General features: G+C 45.7%; 1 protein-coding gene across 1 annotated transcript; it reads right to left on the bottom strand.

The window, feature by feature from the left end:
• Window positions 1–1,464: 1,464 nt before the first annotated feature.
• On the bottom strand, window positions 1,465–19,318 carry CCT7 (chaperonin containing TCP1 subunit 7). The gene is made up of 12 exons (XM_077842906.1): window positions 19,160–19,318; window positions 13,163–13,316; window positions 12,427–12,533; window positions 10,402–10,527; window positions 9,364–9,416; window positions 8,838–9,009; window positions 5,635–5,799; window positions 4,652–4,840; window positions 3,921–4,018; window positions 3,407–3,539; window positions 2,729–2,935; window positions 1,465–1,855 (listed from the first exon to the last, which is right to left on the bottom strand). Exons 1-12 carry the CDS (start codon window positions 19,163–19,165, stop codon window positions 1,634–1,636), a joined length of 1,632 nt encoding a protein of 543 aa, XP_077699032.1. The 5' UTR covers window positions 19,166–19,318; the 3' UTR covers window positions 1,465–1,633.
• Window positions 19,319–20,064: the final 746 nt, after the last annotated feature.

The raw sequence follows: 20,064 nt of genomic DNA, 5'->3' as shown, positions 1-20,064 counted from the left end.
GCAGGTGGCCGTTATTTGTCCGTCTGTCACCAAGCTTTTCTGCAGGAAGTGGGTGGGTGACCTGATGGCAGCAACAGTGAATAAAACATTGGGAAGATTTGTGTCAGGGCTGCAAACATTGCTGAAAGCCAAGCCATGCAGGCTCACTGTCCCTGCCACAGCTCACTCTTCCAGGTCTTCACGCAGACAAAAACCTTGGGGTGTCATTTTTGCCCCTCAGCTGGGGGGAGGCCATCTTTAAAGACAACCCTAGCACAAATACAGTAGGAGCAGCAGGCACGAGCCAGGCCCTCGGTGCTCAGCCACCTGTTAGGAAGCTCTAGCCAGCCAATCAGGGGAGAGACCAAATTACCCATCACTTTCTGGCCTCAACTCCCCCATTCTGCAGAATGAGGCTGCCTCACAGATTTGATTACTCAAGTCTTAAAATCTATAAAATCAGAAAAAGACCAGGTGCCTAGGCGTAAATTGTGTGTGGCTCTAGCATCAAACAAGTAGATGAACATTTATCCCTACAACTCTTGAGAGAGCTATTATGTTCATTACACAGGTGAGGGCAGCTGAGGTTCAGAAAAATTAGTTTAGCCAGAGATTATCAAGTTAGGAGAGATGCTAGACTCTACAGTCTGCACCCGCCCACCACCCCATTTTGCTTTTGAGTCCATCTAACCAGAGTGGCCCAGACTCCAGAGATTTTCTTTTTAATCCCCTCCTAGTGTCAGGCAGCAAAAGTTTCCGTGGCTCAAGGTGACAGTTATTCATCTGTAGCTTCAACTATTACAAACTATAGCTAACTACAGGGCAGCTCTCGGGACTAGTATAAACAAGGTGGCCAGACCCTCCTGATTTCCATTTCATTTTGGCCATTCCAAACCTCCACTGGTCAGGAAAAAGCAAAAGGAACTCCCAAGACCATCAGTGGTTGAACTAAGAAGACCAGGTGGGTGCTCCTTCAGCCACCTCAATGGACTTGTAAGGAATCACTACAGAATTTAAAGAGAATGTGGCCTCTAGAACATTCCTCCAAGAGTCCTCAACCAGGAGATCTTGCTTAAGAGAGACCAAAGACTGAGCCAAAAGAGTATGGAGGTAGAAGGAGCGAATAAGGTAATGTAACACATTTACTCAAAACCAGACAAACCCTGAGAGCAGTGCCTGGCAAGGCCAGGGCTAAACAAGATGACATGAGAAGAAAAGGAAGGGACTCCACAGCTCCCAGCCACTTCTGGGACTAAGAAAACCACTAAAGTGAATCTTCTGGATAGAGGCCCCTCAAGTGGAGCTCCCCACCGGCAGAGTGGACCCACACTCTGCTGTAACAACCAGAGGCTGTTCAGGACTCAGCCCAACAGAAAAGAAGAACATTTTTCTATCTGTGGGTGAGCACATACAAAAGTAAAATCCTGACCTGGAGTCAAGACATTTCTAAGTAAAACTCCCAGCCCAAATAATTTGCCAAGTGAATTTTAAGTCTATTAAGTTTATTTAAGTCTTTAAGTTTATTTAAATAACCTCCAATGAGAGCTGAGCAGGCCAATTACTACCCCTTCCTCATAATACCCATTAACCAAGACAGAGTAAGCATACCCTGCAGCCAGCCTGCCAGCCACTCTTGTGAGGGACAAGGTGCCTCTCAGTGTGGGCGGCCCCGGCCCCGTCCCCGGCCCGCAGCTGGGGGAGCGTCTACTGTTGAGCGAGGGTTTTTGATGGTCTCATCCACTGACACGATAAGGCAGGCGGCCTCAGAGGCTGCAGTCAGGGCATTGATGCGCACCATGGCTGGCTCCCACACAAACGCCTCAAAGTTGTCAGCAATGTCCTCATTGTTGACGTCCACTCCATACCACATGCCCCCCTAAAAAAAGCAGAAAAAGGGGATGTGAGAGGGAATTGCTCTCAAATAGCTTCTTGCCTATCCTCCAAAGACTCCGGGTTTTAGGAAACCTCACGCTCTCTGAACTTGCCTGCATTTCTCCAAGGAGGATGGTGTCTGCCTGCCTCACACCAGGAACCTGGATGTACACATCTCACCTGTGCCCCTAGCAATCACTCTCTTCAAACCCTAGATATGCTGTTCACTCAAGAGCTCTGGGCCCTCTTCCAGTCAACATGCTGTGTTTTGGGAGGCTCTGGCCTCAGGTCACCTGAGGACTGTCTATTTCTCGGGAGGAACACTTTCTAATCCCTTAGCTTACTGCTTTCATTAGTCTCCATTTCAGATGAGGAAATGGAGAAGTGAATGATTTGCTTCAAGCCCTCACACAAGTCAGAAGCAAGGCCACTCACCAAATGCTGCTGTCACAGTGCTGAGTACTTAACAAATATTTCTAAACAAATATTTGTTAAACAGCAAATGAACAAATTAGATTCTGAGAGAGACCACAACTTAGAGGCGGTAGGACCGTGGCCAGGCCACTCTTCAGCAGGGCTCTGGCACACTTCACCACCACCTTGGGAAGCCCACTACACATGGTCAGCGTGTGCCTCTAGGGAGGAGGCTGCATGGTCCCCCTGATTCCTCTGATGGCACCACAAGGAGCCATCATATTCTTCCCAGCACTAAATAAACCCTGGAATCTCCAGTCCTGGCACTGCGGCTTTCTCTCTGCCCTCAGAGGCACAGCTGGCTAGTACTGGGTTTAGTTCTAGCCCTGTCACTGGGGCCCATCACACACTCAAAATTTAGCTCCATGCACCCAGTCCCTGGACCCCAAGGAGAAGGACCCACCTGGGCATGCCGAGCCCGCAGCTTGTTGAGGATGTTTGTGGCATCAAAGCCAGCATTGTCACACAGCTGACGTGGGATAATTTCCAAGGCCTTGGCATATGCCCCGATCAACAGCTGCTGTTTTCCTGGAATGGTCCTTGAGTAATCCCGCAGATACTTGGAAAGCTCCATCTCAATGGCCCCGCCACCAGCTACCACTGAATCATTCTGCAGAGACAAGACCCACCTTTCAATGCTAACAGGCCCCTGATCCAAGCTCCAGCCACAGCCGAGCTAGATCAGCCAGTCAATAGGCCCTCTAGGACAGAAGGGGGCCTCATTCCTTCCCATCCCAAACCACAGGAAGCCCAGATCTAGCCCATCCAAACTTTGATCTGGTGAACGTATGGTTTCTGACCATCTTTAAGGTCACTTGGTAGTTTGAGGGCATTGATACAATCACTGGAATGGCTGACAATAGCAGCTTCACTGGTTGCTCACAAATCATAGCCTTAAAGGCAATGTGACTTATTTTTAGAGACTGAGGCTATTTCTCTAGGATTTGTGAGGCAACTCAGGGCCAATAGGCCATCTAGGGAAGGACAGCTTATACAAGGAAGAAATCAGCACACAAATCCAGGGTCTTATCAGCTGGGGAGGCAGAGTGGGCTATGTGGGCAGGAAACCCCAGCCTAGTACCTTGATGGCCCTCCTGACGATCATGATGGCGTCATGCAGAGACCGCTCTGTCTCCTCCATAAACTGCTCAGCACCACCACGAAGGATGATAGTGCAGGTCTTGGCCTTGGGGCAGCCAGTGAAGAAATTGTACCTGCACCCATGATCAAATCATACATGTGAACTTCTTTCTGCTGCCCAGCTGCTGCATGCGACCTCACCACCTCCTCCCAACACTCAGCAGCTGCTCTTTTGTTCCTCACTAGGTTTTTCAATCTCACTCTTGGAGACCTGCTTGGGGAAGCAGGGTTGGGGCTGTATCCCTGAGGCATAAAATATTGTAGAGTCAGACTTTAGCTTCAACTTGATCTTCTTCCCCCTCAGAACAGTTTATATTGGAGTCCTTGAAGCCCCGAAAGGTGAGACCTCCAAAAGAGTAGCACGTGCTGCATACTACACCCAAAAGATGGGAGAAGACCAGACCCAGGCAGATCCTATGAACTCAGCCAACAGGCAGCCCAGGGCCATGGCTCACCTCTCGCCTCCAATCTGCGTCTCTTCAAAGACCTGGCAGCGGCCTAGCACATCAGCTGACAGAGCATTCACACTGGTTTGGATGGAGCCTCCGCAGGCCTGAAAGGTGCAAGAAGGTAAGATCACCTGGCAGTAAAGGCTCACATGAAGCCCAAAGACAATTTCCCGCCACCCAGTCTCAAAAGCTAATTCCCATGCTAAACTCTGCTACAGTGCCCCAGGAGAGTCCCACTGGATAACCCACTCTCACCCTTACCCTCCTGGAAGAGGAGAAAATAAAACAGAACAAAAACATGTGACAGGCAAGCAGGCCTAGTTCAAAGAAGATGGGGACACTTTACTTCACCAGTACCCACTCCCCCACCTAGTTTGTCCTGAGCCCAACAACTAGTTAAGATAGGTGCTTTAGACCCAACATGTCTTTGGTGAGATGCTCAAAAAGAAAAGGAGTAAACTTGGCTGAAAACACCAAAACTTGAGTTTATCATAGCATTACTACTAGGTGCTCTCACAAATCAGATTTCCTGACTTGAGTATTGCCTGTGCAGAGCACATGAACATGGTGACTGGAATACTTCAAAGAAAAAACAAACAAACAAACAAACAAACAAAAAAAACTGAAGACAAGCCTAGGGTCACACGTCCACCTTACTGCACTCTAGTACACCAGGAGTAAATGAAAACCCCTCAAGGCCACAAACACTAAGGAGCAGCATGGGAATATTTGGTTACCATCATTGTCCTCTTCAGATCCTCCTCCGGCACCCGGCCAGCACAGAACATGTCCCTGTCGGCAAAGTACTGGGTGGCCACATCCCCAATGGGGAGTTTGGATAAGACGACTTTGGCTCCAGAATGATGGATCCTCTCTAACTTGTCATAGAGAATGTTCCACTCAGCATCAACAATTGCCTGATAATCCTGAAAAGACCCAGAAAAAGAAGAGGATGCTTTTGGGGGAAGATTAGGAAACATGGTAGGCTAAGATATACCCCTTAAAATAAAATATGCTGATTTATCTGGGAATTAACAAGTGTCAACAGAATAGCCTCTCCTCAGTCCAACTAAACAAGGACCCTATACAGTAACTTAGCAACCACTTAAAGCTTTCAAACACAAAAGCAGAAAGTAACCCCAGGACTAGGAGTTACTCCAGAGCTGACATGCAAGGTGTGAGAAATAGTTTAGCCTGAGTGTTCTAGATTCCTCTGAGAAGCTAGACCCATGGAGTTCCCAATGACAAGACCTCTTCCCCCAGAGGCCATTCTGTGTTGGGGACACATTACCCAATATCACCTGCTTATGGTTGGGTGGCACTGCTACTTCCAGATACAGCCTTGGTATAATCAGTGATGGGAGTACACCTGTCCCTACAGTGTAGAACCAGGTACAGGAGGAGACCTTTCATCTGCTCAAGTGAGAAGACTCAAAATACTGGGCTCGATGTAAAGGAGGAGGGCCCCTGCCAGCCCTTCCTGGGGCGAGAGGATAATACTTCAGCAGGTCTTCTTTATTCAAACCTCCTCAGGTCTAGGTCACCAACTTTTCACTGAGAAAAGAAGTGGGGCCTGGTATTTGGACAGCAATATATTCAGGGGCCAGAAGTGGGTTCTTAAGGAGACTGAGAAACAGAGCTGGTCCCAAGATGGCCACAAAGACCCAAGACATTGGCCCAGAAAGCGGTTTCCATGCAACTGCCAGCTGGTGGGGCCTACCTCCACCGTGTGGACTCTGATTTCAGCATTATCTTTCTCAGCTTTCAGCTCAAGCTCAACATTTAAAAGGGCAATCATTGGATTGTTGTACTTTTTGGGTTGCATTTCAAACCCAGCATAAGAGAAAGTCTTCTTGAATGCAACGCCAGCTACCAGCTGGGACTCCTGTCAAAAAAAAAAAAAAAAAAAAAAAAAAAAACACAACATAAAAAAACAAAAAAACAGTAAACAGTTCAGTATTGGCTTGAAATGAAATCAGGTATGCTACACTAATGTGTGTCCATTCCCCTGAACCTGATGGAATTAACCATGTCTTTATTTCACTGTTAAAACAAAGCTTTTCATTTTCATAAAATCTGGGGAAAATACAAAACAGATTTTGGGTGTCCCTTCAGTATGAAGAAAACCAATCATTCAGCTTGCAGAGACTCAGCACAGTAAAGGTCTGTTTGCACTATCCTCTAAGACTGACATCCAAAGCAGGTGCCAAGGGATAATGCTGAACATATCCTATGGTACTAGACAAGGGGCCGGGCATTTGTGAGTAAGGTATAGTCCCGATGCCTCACCCCTTCAATCCCAACTCAAACCCCAGTCTGCAGCTATTGGACACACCTCCACATACCCCCCTGTACCTGCCCTATGCACACACATACTCTACCTGTGTGCAGTAGCCTAGGTGCTTCTTCCTCCCAGATGAGGCCAGAGGTCCTAAGTGTCAGAAATTCCTTGTACAGTTCTCTAGATACAATTGTGGCTTCCTCCATGTCAGTCCCTCAGAACATGAGCTCCCCATGGGTTGGATTTAATACCAGGGAGTAGTAAGCACATTGTACCTGGGACTGACTTCAGCATTTCAAATCTCAGATCTCTTTCTTAGCAAATGATCAAGTCATTTCCACTTGAAAAAAAAAGTGTATATTGAGCTCAGTGACCTCTATGTTTTCTGCCAGTGCTAATCTATAGTCCTAATCTAGAATATGGTAGTTTTATCAGTGAACACATTCGTGCATTACTCAAATCCACAGCATCCTAAAGGGGGCAATGCCTGAGCTACATCGACATGGATAGGCAGAATTATCAAAGAGAAAAAGGAAAAGATGTTCTGAAGAAGCAGTGTGTTGGTATCAGAGAATGCAAAGCCATTTATAGTTGCAGGAATATAAGCAGAGGGCAGGGGCCAGTTTAGGAGGATATTATAGGCTCTGCTAAGGCCTGCCTCTTATCCTGTATGCAATGTGGAACCCCCAAAGGCTTTATACACGGGGTAGTAAACTGTGGAAGCTCACCTTACAACAGAAAATAGAGCTGATTAAGGGGATGCAAGACTGGAGGAAGGGTGACCACGGCCAGGACAGTGGTCTTGAGAATAAGTAAAAGAGATAGCTTTAAGAAGTAAATAGTAGGGATCCCTGGGTGGCGCAGCGGTTTAGCACCTGCTTTTGGCCCAGGGCGCGATCCTGGAGACCCGGGATCAAATCCCACGTTGGGCTTCCGGTGCATGGAGCCTGCTTCTCCCTCTGCCTATGTCTCTGCCTCTCTCTCTCTGTGACTATCATAAATTAAAAAAAAAAAAAAAAAAAGAAGTAAATAGTAAATTGGTGGGCAAAATGAGAGAATGGTAATTGATGGGTTGTGAGAAGTTGTAAAGATTTTTAAAGATGACCCTGCATTTCTGGCGTGAGGGACTAAGTCAATGGTGATGATACCAACCATATCAAAGAACACAGAAAGTGCTACAGGTTTGGAGGACTGGATGATGAATTCAGTAGCAGATACAGGAGCCTGAGGTTCAAGGGGGAGGTAAGGACTAAAGATACAGATCAGGAAGTTCTCCATTAATCCTGAGAATAAGTCAATAACCACTACCACCATTTACTGAATTCTGTGAGTCAGGTTTTGTGTTAAAGGTTTTATATGAGCTTAAGGAATGTTGGACAGCCTAAGAACTGGGTCGGAGCCCCTGGCTTTCTGACCACACAAAACGATCACTTTTGCTCCCTAGTTGAGTGAATGCCAATCTAATCTCAAGAGTCTGGGGAAACAGGAAGGCCCAGGAGATGACTACTGCTACCAAAGCAGTGGTAAAAACAAAGTTAGTAAGCCATGATGGATGGGCTGAGAAAGGAGGGGTACGGGGACCAAAGATAGGGGGGTTGCTCAGATGCCCTACAGATTCCTCACAGCTTTATTAGAGAAAAGAGAACCTCGGTTTACTGACAGGTGCCATGACAGGAGGAAGGGGAGGAAGGAGCACAGAGTGGGAATATAATCTGGAAAGATAAAAGTCAAAGAACAAAAAGTGAAGGGCTGGGCCAGGCTTTAATATTTCAAGCAGGTCTTGTCCTATCCAAATCACCTCAGGTTGGGTCACCACGATTGAGTAAAGAAGTAGGGCAGGTCAGAGGGGAGAAGGACCAAAGTGGCATGGAGATGCCAACATCAAAAGATGCTTCTAGATACCACTGTGTTAAAAAAAGAACAAGTTAGTTATGCTAGGCAATGCAGTAGCCATGAACCGCATGTTGCTACTTTAATTTAAATAAATAAAAATTAAATTAAAAACTTGGTTCCTTAGTTGTACTAACTACATTTAATGTGCTGTGGTAGCTACACATGGCTAACAGCTACCATAAAATGGACAACACAGACATGTAACAGTCCTACCATCACAGAAAGCTCTATCGTGCAGAACTGGATTAAAAGCCCCATGTACTGATATAGATCAAATTCTAAAATACGTGGTTAAATGGACAAAAGCAAGTTACAACATTATGTATTATAAATGAATACTTGTGTTTAGAAGAGCACTATTTACATATGTGCTTACAGATGCAAAAGGGAGAGCTTGGGCGTGTCACTTGGAAAAGAATGGACTAAGAAGTTCTCAGATTTATTAACTGAGAGGGTCACAGGTAATTATGAGATGGATCTGGTGCTATCCCCTCCCACATCACACTGAGATTCTAAAAATCACTGAGTTTATGATTTCTGCTGAAAAGTAAATACAGGTCCAAAGATATTACAAAATATATCTACAGTCACAGGCTATAGGGACAGAGTGGGGGAATACAACTCAAGTCGACTTCTAGCCCAAGATGCATTCTCACAACACCTGTAATATGTGTTCACCTCATGTACCAACTTGTCTGAAGAGTCCATGTGAGAGTAAGAGCCTCCTAGGGAGGCTGTAACAGGCTTACCTCTAGAGCACCACCTTGCACCTTCTTGATTCCAATCATTTTAAGCTGCAACAACTCATCGAGCATTATCACTGCATCCACCACCATCTTAGCAAAGAAGGCTTTCTGCTGGGAAATCAGCTTAGAGCTCAGGGCGGTCATGGCACACTTCTCCAGCAGCTTCCTCTGTTCCCTGGGACACAACGATGGTGGGAGCTGTGTCAGGCCTGGAAACCCCCTCGTGTTGAGTCTACTACAATGTGGAGTGGGTTTCTGTTCTAGTCCCTAAACTCAGACCACACCAACTTCATCTGCTATATCTTTAGGACAGATTATTACTGGCAGATGGTGATTGCAATCAGAGACCTCATGTGTGACAGCTTTAAAACTACAGTGGATAGCCTCTTTTGTGCTGTGTGAGCTGGGGCACAGCCAAGGGTCTATCAAAAGCCAAATAGCCCCAGGCCCATACCGGGTGGCAATACACTTCTACATCCAATTTGGCCACGGAAAGTCAAGGTTCTGACAAAGCCCACCAGAAACTTACACTTTATCTTCCTTCTTCACGGTCACAGCGATCTCTTTGATCTTGTTAACTGCCTGCCAACAACAGAAGCCGAATGAGTCTCTGGTGCCAAGGGCAAAATGGAGAGGTGGTCCCAGTCTCTCTTGCCACTCTCCAATCTGTTTACTCCCAAATCTTAAACAGTCCCACTTTGTAGCTCAAACAATATTTCCAAGTCTTGTAGCTGCCTGGAAACACAAATCTCTACAGTTTAGAAAACTCCCCATGACAAACAGGTATAGGTCCAGTATAGATATAGTTCTGAAGAATCATCAGGGTATTTCCAGGATTTAACTCTGAATATGCAAGGAACACACTAAAACAAATAAGTAGAAACAAGCTAGGATGCTAGATTGTGTCAAACCTTCTGGCTTATGAAAGATATCCGTGACGATTTCTAGTACCTTATAGGTTAATTAGATGTGTTATGCAATATATCTGTATTTTAAACTTAGTATCTTTTCAAAAGTACTTCTCATATATGATCTTGTTTTAATGTGACCACCCTGAAACACAGATAGTAAATAATTTTTTTGGGGGGTGGAGGGAGAGCAGAGAATCTCAAGCCAACTCCCCACAAAGAGCAGAACCTGATCTAGTGCTTGATCCCATGATCCTGAGATCATGACCTGAGTTGAAATAACTTGACTGAGACACCAAGCACCCCTGAAACAGAGAGTAAAGGAAGAAAGTAAAGCCTGGAGTGATTGGCCGAAGATCACAGAATGAAGGTCAAAGGTTAATAAGAACAAGGTCCCAAGACGTGTGTCATGAGGAACTTGATAAAAAACAAACTAAAAAACCCCACTCTCACTTACTGAGTCCACCAGGAAACCTGAGGCTTAAAGAGATTAGCTAGTCAAATAACTACTGAATGTTAGAACTGAGATTAGTAGGGAAAATTCAGAAAATGTCCAAGGAACCCAGTTACCAGTCTCTTTACACCCCACTAAAGGTATTATTCTAAGGAAAACATGAAGGTACCCAGGCAAAGGCCAGGGCAGCCAGTTATTCCCATACCAACTGGGTGGCAGTGCGGAAAGCTCGGATGATGATCTGTGGGTGCAAACCTTCTTCCACATAGGGTTTCACCTGTTTCAGAAACTCTGCAGCCAGCAGGGTCACTGAGGTGGTACCATCACCGACCTGGAAGAAGATAGTAAGAAATTCACATTTTCTCATGTTTATTATTCTTTTTCTTTTAAAGATTTTATTTATGTGACAGAGAGAGGAGCACACATGCACAAGCAGGGAGAGCGACAGGGAGAGGGAGAAGCAGGCTCTTCACTGAGCAGGGAGCTGGACATGGGGCTCAATCTTAGGACCCTGGGATCATGACCTGAGCTAATGGCAGACACTTAACTGAGCCACCCAGGTGCCCCCATATTCTCTCACGGTTAGAGATAAAGCCTGAAACTCCATTTTTAGGCAACCTACCCATTTAAAGTGGGGACTGTTTAAATGGGTGTGAAATGTTTTTTCTGGAAGCACAGGTGATGGCAACAAGTACAAGGAAGGTGATAACAGTAGTTAGGTATCCATTCCATCAAATGGCTCTGGGCTACAAAATTAATTCACCAGCCATGCCCATTCTCCAAAGAGGGCTGATTTGGACAACCAGTTCCTCAGGATATGAAATTACACAAGCAGATTAACCAAGAACTTATTACATATATGGGCTTGATGAACAACAAGACACTCCCACTCATACTTATAATACTTATGTGTCATAAGTAACCACAGTAGTAGGAAACATCAGAAAATATTCTTTAAAAGAAGCACAAAGTACTATAGGAGTTTACAAAAAGATAATTTCCAGCCAAATCCCATTAAAACAATCCTCTAGGGGATCCCTGGGTGGCTCAGCGGTTTAGCGCCTGCCTTTGGCCCAGGGTGTGATCCTAGAGACCCAGGATTGAGTCCCACATTGGGCTCCCTGCATGGAACCTGCTTCTCCTTCTGCCTATGTCTCTGCCTCTCTCTCCCTGTGTCTCTCATGAATAAATAAATAAAATCTTAAAAAAAAAACAAAAAACAAAACAGAAGTAGAATTTTAAAAATAAATAAAACAACCCTCTAGGACCAGCCAAAGTCCTTTACACTTTGAACACTGGTTGGAACAGGCAGATCGCTAGTCTGCTAAATGTCTAACATAGTCATTTTCTACAATAGGATCTAAAGCCTATTTTTAATGAGAGAGAAAGAGCTAAAACCAGCTCACCTCTGATTTCGCAGAAATTTACCTTCAATTCAATTATGTCCATTGTTAAATGTGAGGGATTTTCAAGGGGGAAAAAGTGTTGCTGTGGTAAAGGGTTTAAGCTGCCAAATTCCTGGCCAGAAAGGTATTAATTAGTCCCTTAATAAAGATAGTAACAGGCCAAATCCAGACTATTTTCACTTTAATTTTATATAAGCCATACTGTTTTTATAGGCTACTGGGTCCCAATAAACCTTTTATAAAACTTCAAAATATACCTGTAATACTCTATAATGTAAACCTTTTCTCTCAATATTTATTATCAAGATTTCAGTGTTAGAAATGTTTTAAGACAGACTAATTAATGCCATCATATTATACACTTAAAAATGGCTAAAGTGAAAAAAAAAATGGCTAAAGTGGTACATTTCATATTATCTATATTTTATCATTAAAAAAAAACCCATGATGAGATGAGCACTGGGTGTTATACTGTATATCGGCAAATTGAATTTAAATTAAAAAATAAACCCACAATAAAAAACAGGTAAACTGGAAACAGTTTCCAGCTCCATCTTATAAGGTGACACATTAGAGATTAAATTATGTACCAGGTCACTGATATGAATGCCAGCACATGAGCGTAGTCCTAAGATTTCAGCTACATGCAATGAAACAGTATGAATTTTAAAAGATTCTTAATTCCATCTAAATATTTTACAAGCATGTATTACTTGTGAAATCATAATTTCAGATATAAAGTCAAAAAAATTTTAAAAGAAAAGCAAAGGAGCAAGCAGACATGTATTTCAAAGTTTATTTAAACACATGCTTGATTTTCCCACCTCAGCGTCTTGGGATTTAGCAATGTCCACTAGAGTCTTTGCTGCTGGATGGACAACATCAAGGAGTTTCAGAATTGTGGCCCCATCATTAGAAATTGTTGCTTTGCCTTAAAAGGAACAAACACAAAGTAAAAATTTAAAGACCCTTTTCCCAGTTGGACTCGGAGCCCGCGTACTCTTTACTGGTATGGGGCAGAAGAGATCATGGCATAAATGAACTGATTTTTTATAGACTTAGCTCTGTGCACAAAGGGCCACTTAAAATCACAAGCTTCTGAAGACCATGAGCACCTGATTTTCTCTTAACAGCATTTAGCACACTTCAAACTGGATGTAGAAAATATTACTTTAAATGAAAATGAGAAACTGTTTAGATATTCTTGACATAGTTGATACCCGATCTCACACGTCAGCTAATACACTAAAACAGGAGGGAGAATTCTGTCTTGGTAACATGATACAATAGGAACAATCACAAACAACTCAGATAGTCCCCTTTCATGTTTCCAGTCTGTCTCTCTCTACAAGGAAACAGGCTCCTGAGCCCAATGTCTCCCATACATTCCCATAGGGTCAGCATTCAGGACAATTTATTGAAATGGAATCATTTCATAGAGACCAATCCCTCTGAGATGTTAAAAGTAGCAGCATTTCTGATGCCAACCTCTGCTAACCCAAAACATTCTCCAGGAGTCTCCTCTCCTGCACCCCAGCCTGAGGAACCCTGCACACTTACCTCGGCCATCTACAATCAGCTTGTCCATGCCACGAGGGCCTAGGGTGGTTCTTACAGCCTCCGCAATCACTTGGCAGGCACTGATGTTACTTACAAGCTGGGGGATGCCCTGGGAGCTATCGGTCCCCTCTTTTAACAGGATAACTGGTGTGGGCTAGAGAAGAAAGAACAATGGACTGGTTTTAATAATCATCTATTACAATGAAATACAAGGAGTGAGCATAAAGGATAAATGTTTCCATCTCTCCCATAACAAATATATGGAGGACTTTTAAAGAATTGAGAGCACACTTGCACACACACACATGCAAAGGAAGGGGAGCAGAGGGAGAGAAGGAGACTCCCTGCTGAACTCAGAGCCTGATACCAGGCTTGATCTCATGACCCTGAGATCATGACCTGAAATCAAGAGTCAAGTACTTAATGGACTGAGTCACCCAGGTGCCCCTCTGGAGGCTTTTTTTTTTTTTTTTTTTTTTAAGATTTTATTTATTTATTCAGGGGGAGAGAGAGAGAGAGAGGGGGGCAGAGACACAGGCAGAGGGAGAAGCAGGCTCCATGCAGGGAGCCTGACGTGGGACTCAATCCAGGGTATCCAGGATCATGCCCTGGGCTGCAGGTGGCGCTAAAACGCTGTGCCACCAGGGCTGCTCTCTGGAGGCTTTTTAAAACCATTATTCCCACTATCCACCACACTGACTCCTTAACTAGCTCCTACATCCAGGGATACTGCTAAGACTATAGCATATCCTACAGGTGTGCTAGAAAATGGTATGAGAAGCATAATTTAGTCTTAAAAAAAAAAAAACCAGATCAAATACTATGTTCTCCAGTGCTCAGTGGAATAAGCACAGCCTTTTCAACTTCTCTTTTTTTTTTTTTTTTTGCCTTTTCAACTTCTGACACCATTCCCTGTCTTGAAGAATTAGGTCACAGCACAAGAGGAAGCAGCTCAGTGTTCACCCTCCAGCAAAACAACCATTTATCTGCATTACAGCTTAATCCTAGAGAAGTTGATGGGGCACTGATGCAAAACATGAGGTGCCTGCATCTTCAGGTGGTGTCCTGGAGATGCCCAGGCAAGCAGTTTTACCAAAACATGCTTAGCTGAAGTATAGGGAAGGAACCAGGCAGAGAAACAAATAGCATGTCTGTCTGTTTCACAAAATGACAACAAATCTAACTCAGTGAAACTACTAGTGTGTCCATCTCTCATGCAGGTTCTACAGATTCCCAGTGACCAATCTCCAATCAAATGTCCCAACAGAAATTTTTCTCTATTTTGCATGCTAGCCTTGAGAACAGCCACTATTCCTATAGAGTTTTATTTGCAGACCTGCCTTAGAAACTCTGGGAAGACAGTTTAAAGGCTTGCTTAATAGACCTTTACTTCAGTGACCATCAGCACAGACAGTAATTCCTCATCCTAGCAAACCGAGTTTGTATCAAAACCTGTGTCTTCACGGATGAGCTCATAAACCAGACTCAGTCTTCCTGTGCTTGTGACTGAATTCTGTATGTTAGGCAATGACTTAAATTTATTTTTTTACCATGGATTGCAATATGAAGTTTGAAAGCCACTGCCCATGTCCACCTCTATAGGTACTTCAGGTGTCTGAGCAGAAAAGCCATGGGAAAGCACAAGGAATATCTCAACTCAACAATAAGGAGTCAGGGATTAACACACAAGAAAGTCAAGTGACCCATGAGGTTGACTCCATATTCACTGGGCAATTCCTGAAAAAGTCCAACTCCTTTGGCCAGTCCAGCTGGAGGGTAGTAGGCAGGAGGAAGACTGGGATAGGGCTGAAGAGGCATGCCAGAACCAGATCACATACTCAACTGCAGACCATGCTAAGGAATTTAGATTTTATTCCTACAAAAAGAAGCTCTGGAAAAACTTTTAGCAGAGGAATGGCATGTTTTGATTTACATTTTATCTACATAAAACACAAAAAGAGAAAAAGTAGGAGGCAAGATAATATATGTAAATACATAGAAGGGGGCTGGAAAGATGCACAACACACTCTAATGAGTATGAGGGTGGGAGTAAAGAGGGTTCTTTGTATTGTATATTTTCTTTTTTGTTTCAATTTTTTCCCAATGAATATATATCATTACCCTTTTTTTTTTTTTTTTTTTTTTTAAAGAATAGCTGTCAGATAAACCCCTAAATCTGGGGCCAAGCACAAGGTGAAGGGAAAATTCCTTCCCTTTCACAGAAGTGTCCCAGGTCTGGCAACAAGAAATGGCTTCTTTATACTCCCAGCATTCTCTCAGGCCTCTTAAATTTCCTCTAAGGAAAAAGGTGTCCCTTCCAAAGGCTCCACCCTCACCCTGTCCTACTAAATAACGGCAGCCTCCAAGCTTCTTCAGTTCATCCTCATCCTGGATAGTCTTACACTTCAAATCAAAAACTGACTTGGATCTCAAACTCTTCTGATTGTCTTCCACAAATTTTCACTTCTCCAACAGGATAACTTAATGCTTGTGAAGGGGCAGCCCCTGTGGCACAGCGGTTTAGCGCCGCCTGCAGCGCAGGGTGTGATCTTGGGGACCCGGGATTGAGTCCCGCGTCAGGCTCCCTGCGTGGAGCCTGCTTCTCCCTCTGCCTGTGTCTCTGCCCTCCCCTCTCCCTGCGTCTCTCATGAATAAATAAAATCTTTAAAAATAATAATAATGCTTGTGAAGACTTTTTCTTACCTCCACCTCCAAATCGTACCTCTATTTACAAGAGCTACCCTTGCACTTTTTAAAATATTTCTTACTTGTTTGTGAGTATGTGTGTGTACATACACACATGGGGGCAGGGCGCAGAGGAGGGACAAGAGACTCAGTACTGAGTGGGGCTAGATCTCAAGACCCTGAGATCATGACCTGAGCTGAAACCAAGAGTCAGATGCCCAGCTGAGCCTCCCAGGCACCCTTATTCTGGCACTTCCTACCAAAACCACTTTCCTGGGGCACCTCACTGGCTTAGTCAGTAGAGCAGATGTCTCTAGATCTCCAGGTCATAAGTTTGAGCCCTATGTTGGCTGCAAAGTTTACTTAATTATAATGATTATATATATAAAGATATTAAAATTTTTTTTTAAATGCACTTTCTTACCACTAGGCCAACAACTCATCAAAGCCCCGATTCTTCCAAGATGTTTTTTCAAAGAAGCTATTAGGAGCACCCTGAACAAAGGATCCCATAATGTCCTCTGCTTCCTTTTGTGTACAACTTTTTTTTTTTAAGATATATGAGAGAGAGAGAGAGAGAGAGAGAGAGAGAGAGAGAGAACAGAGGGAGAGTAAGAAATAGAAGCAGGCTCCCCATGAGCAGAGAGCCCGACATGGGATTCATCCTGTTTGACCTGGCTTGGCTCAATCCAGCTCAGCTCAATCCTTTCCCTTCCCTTAGATCTCTCCTCTACCCAGCCTGCCATTTATATAAGGCCTACAAAGCATAGGGAATGTGGGGACTATGTGGTTAGCTGCTTCTGAGCCATACTTGCTTTGTACTTAAGATTTCTCCATTGATTTAGTGTCAGCATACTGCCACTGCTTTTCCAAAAATTAGAAGCTAGTGCTATCTTAATTCATGGCTTGCATCAAACACAAGTATATATAAAGTTGAATTTTCAGCACCAAAAGCTGATGTATATTGCTTCATATGAGGCCAAATCTAGATGGCAGGTGTTCTAACAGTTGTACACAAGGGGCACCTGAGTGGTTGACCTGGTTGAGCATCTACCTTCAGCTCAGGTCATGATCTCAGGGTCCTGGAATTGAGCCCCGTGTCGGGCATGCCCTTGGGGAGCTAATAATGCACTGCTATGGAAAGTCCAGCTTCTTTTCTGTTACTTTTCAACCTCATTCATTCTTATTCAAGTAAAGAAACAATAGTGGAACCAGTCATCTGCCAAGGATATCATGGTAGGCTCTGGAATTTCAGCTTAATGATCTTAACCTTCATCCTCAAAATATTTAAGTATTATTAAGCTTGATGTTCTGTAAAACAACAGGTGTTCATATGCCAAGGCGTATAGTGCAGCACAATACCACAAAGGCAAGGCCATATACGTTCTATACAAGTGTACCAAAAGTCACAAGATTGAGGTTCCTCAAGGAACCCTTTTACCTCTCTTCCTTTTTTTCTTTTTTAGGTTTTATTTAAGTATTCTCTATCCTCAACGTGGGGCTTAAACCCCCAACCCAAGATTAAGTGTGGCATGCTCTTCTGACTGAGCCACAGGTGCCTTCTACCTCTCTTCCAATCACAGAAGCCTTCTAGAATACTAGGGGCATGACAGCAAGGAGGATTCTTGATAGAAGTTTCACATTCCAAAAGGAGAAATATAAATAACCAATATAGCAAGGAAACTGAGCAGGGGTCAGTTAAAGAAAAACCCAACTGTGGTGGAGCCCCTCAGGGAAGAGTTTCATCACTAGACAGAAGAGCCTCGGTTGTGATACTCAGTTCTACCAAAACTCTTACGGCGGCCTTGTCAGCAGGACAGATTACAGAGAGGAAGGGAAGCAAATCACCACCTAGTAGAATAGCTAACATTTGCTGAGTGCTTACTACATGCTGGACACTTTCTATGTATCAGCTCAATGAATCTCCTGAATACACGGAGGGCCAGAAATTTAGTAACATGCTCAAAGTCACACACCTAGTAGGTGACCCTGCTTAGTTACAAACCTAGGCATTCAGTGTGGCTCCATAGCTCTTATTCTCGAGGGCTCTGCTGCCTCTACATGGAAGATGAGGGCGACCTCGAGAATAGGTAATGCTGGAAGAGGAACTGAAAAAAGACAGTACTAAGAGCTACGGAGAGAGAAAGAGTACAGATAAATCCTAGGTTCCTTCCATCATGGGTACAATTGGATTCACGCGGCATTTGGTAACAGAATCAACATCTCACAGGCATCAGTGTGACATCTACCAGGACAGGAAGCAGCGGCAGCAGGCCAGAAGAGGACAGAGGACTTCCTCTGATGGGCAGACCAAAATGAATGAACGAAAGGCCAAGTGTACCACAGGGAGCAGTATCTTAGGGTCTTGCCTCAAACACCTCCCTAAAAGCTGGCCTCGCTCAACAGTAACACGAGAGACAGCAGGAGGCTTGGGATCCAAGGAAGGTATCTACAGCTGAGATGGCAGAAAGGGAAGATGTGGAAGCGGGTACGGCTACAGGGGGCCTCTGGGATTCATCAACACCCGTCATTCAAGAAAACGACACCGAGTTAATGGCCAACTCGGAAAGCCTGGTCTGATGCCAAACCGGAGGGGCAGACAGAGTCGGAGTCAGAGCCCGGGTCCTCCCACCTATGATGTAGTGTCCACCTTGTGCCCTGTCCGTTCTCCCGGCGGAGGAGCTGCACCCCCCAACAATCAGCTAGCGTTACGCTACATTCGGCAGGCACTAAAGACGTGTTTAGGAATGAACGAGTGAGTGCTCAAGTACAAGCCAAGTCTGTTTCCACTGATTCAGCAGCAGGCGGGCCGGGGAACCGGCGAGCAACCCTAGTTGAACCCTTAGGCTCAGCTCAATTTAAGGTCCCCATGCTGCCTCCGCCCGTTCTAGAAGCACATGTTTTTACACCCCACATTTCTCAAGGCACCAGGGCTTCCAAGTCGGCCCGCCGACCGCATATGCATGCACACTCAAGTTGCACTCGTTTAACATAGGTTACGATTGTGGGGGGGCTCCCCAAACCGGGTCCCCTAGGCGGGCTCGCGGCCCCGAAGCAGCCTGGGACTTGTAGTCCCCAGCCGGCCAGACCACAGCCTTCCCTCCAGCCCCACAAAGCCCTCGCCCAGGGCCCCTGTTCCGTGCTGGGGCCGAGCCGGGCCGCGGCGGGCCGGGGTCACCGGTAGACACGGGATCCGAGTAAAGACACAATAAGCAGGGAGCGGAGGGCCCTACCGGACCGACTCGGGCCGGGCGGCGTCACCCACGGACCGGATGGCAGCGGATGGCGGCCGATGTGCGAAACGCCACTCACCATCATTTTGGAGGCTTATTCGGTGGCCCGCTACTCCTCCAGTCTCCGCGTCCGGGCGGCCTGGCAACCCCACAATCCCCCGCGACAGAGAAGTCCCCAGAAGCTTCGCCCGGCCGTTGGCTCGGGAGAGGAAGGGGCCGGGCCACTTCCGCCACTCTATGGTTTGCTACCACAGAGTCGGTACGGCTAGAAGGGCCAAAGCTGGAGGTCCGAGGGCGCCCTTGCGAGAAGTGTTGGTTCCCTAGGGGTCGCCCGATTTTGCTCATGCTTTTCTCTTCGAGCAAGTAGAATCCTCGCTCGTCCCGAGTTACCCACTAACCCTCATTCAGACCAAGGAATACAATAAGCACAAACATTTATTGGATGCTGACTGTAGGGCAGGTTTATTAAAGAAGAACCTGGTAAGAGATCTCGCAGCCCTTCCAATCCTATCGCACTGGTTTTGCTATGCCCATTTTACAGATGAAGGGACTGAGGCTGAAAGGTTATGAAAGGTGTCCAAGGTCACAGTCGTACACTGGCAGACAAGCGAGCGTGGGCACCCGGCAGCCGGCCCCACTGCCCGTTTTCTGGCTCTGCGCGGGCCACAGCCTCCCCAGGGGAGGGGATCACCAAGCCGCGTCCCCACGCCCACCGACAGAGAGCAGGCACCGGTGGAACCCGGCCGAGGACGAGCGGAGAGGCGGTCGCGGGAGACCACCTGGACGCCAGACGAACGCCTTCCCTCGGAAGGGGTGAGCAGGAGGAAAGCACACTTGGGAGAAGCAAATCGTCGTCCTGCTAGGCGGCCGCAGGGAAGATCCGGCCGAGACCGCGGCGGCTGACCGCGCGGACTTCCCGCGGCTGAAGCGAGACGCGGCGCGCAACCGGCTCGCTCCCCTCTCCGGCTCGCCCACCGGCCCGCG

This window comes from Canis aureus, chromosome 12, assembly GCF_053574225.1.
Source record: "Canis aureus isolate CA01 chromosome 12, VMU_Caureus_v.1.0, whole genome shotgun sequence".
Classification (NCBI taxonomy): domain Eukaryota; kingdom Metazoa; phylum Chordata; class Mammalia; order Carnivora; family Canidae; genus Canis; species Canis aureus.
This window is presented reverse-complemented; position numbering and strand designations above follow the sequence as displayed.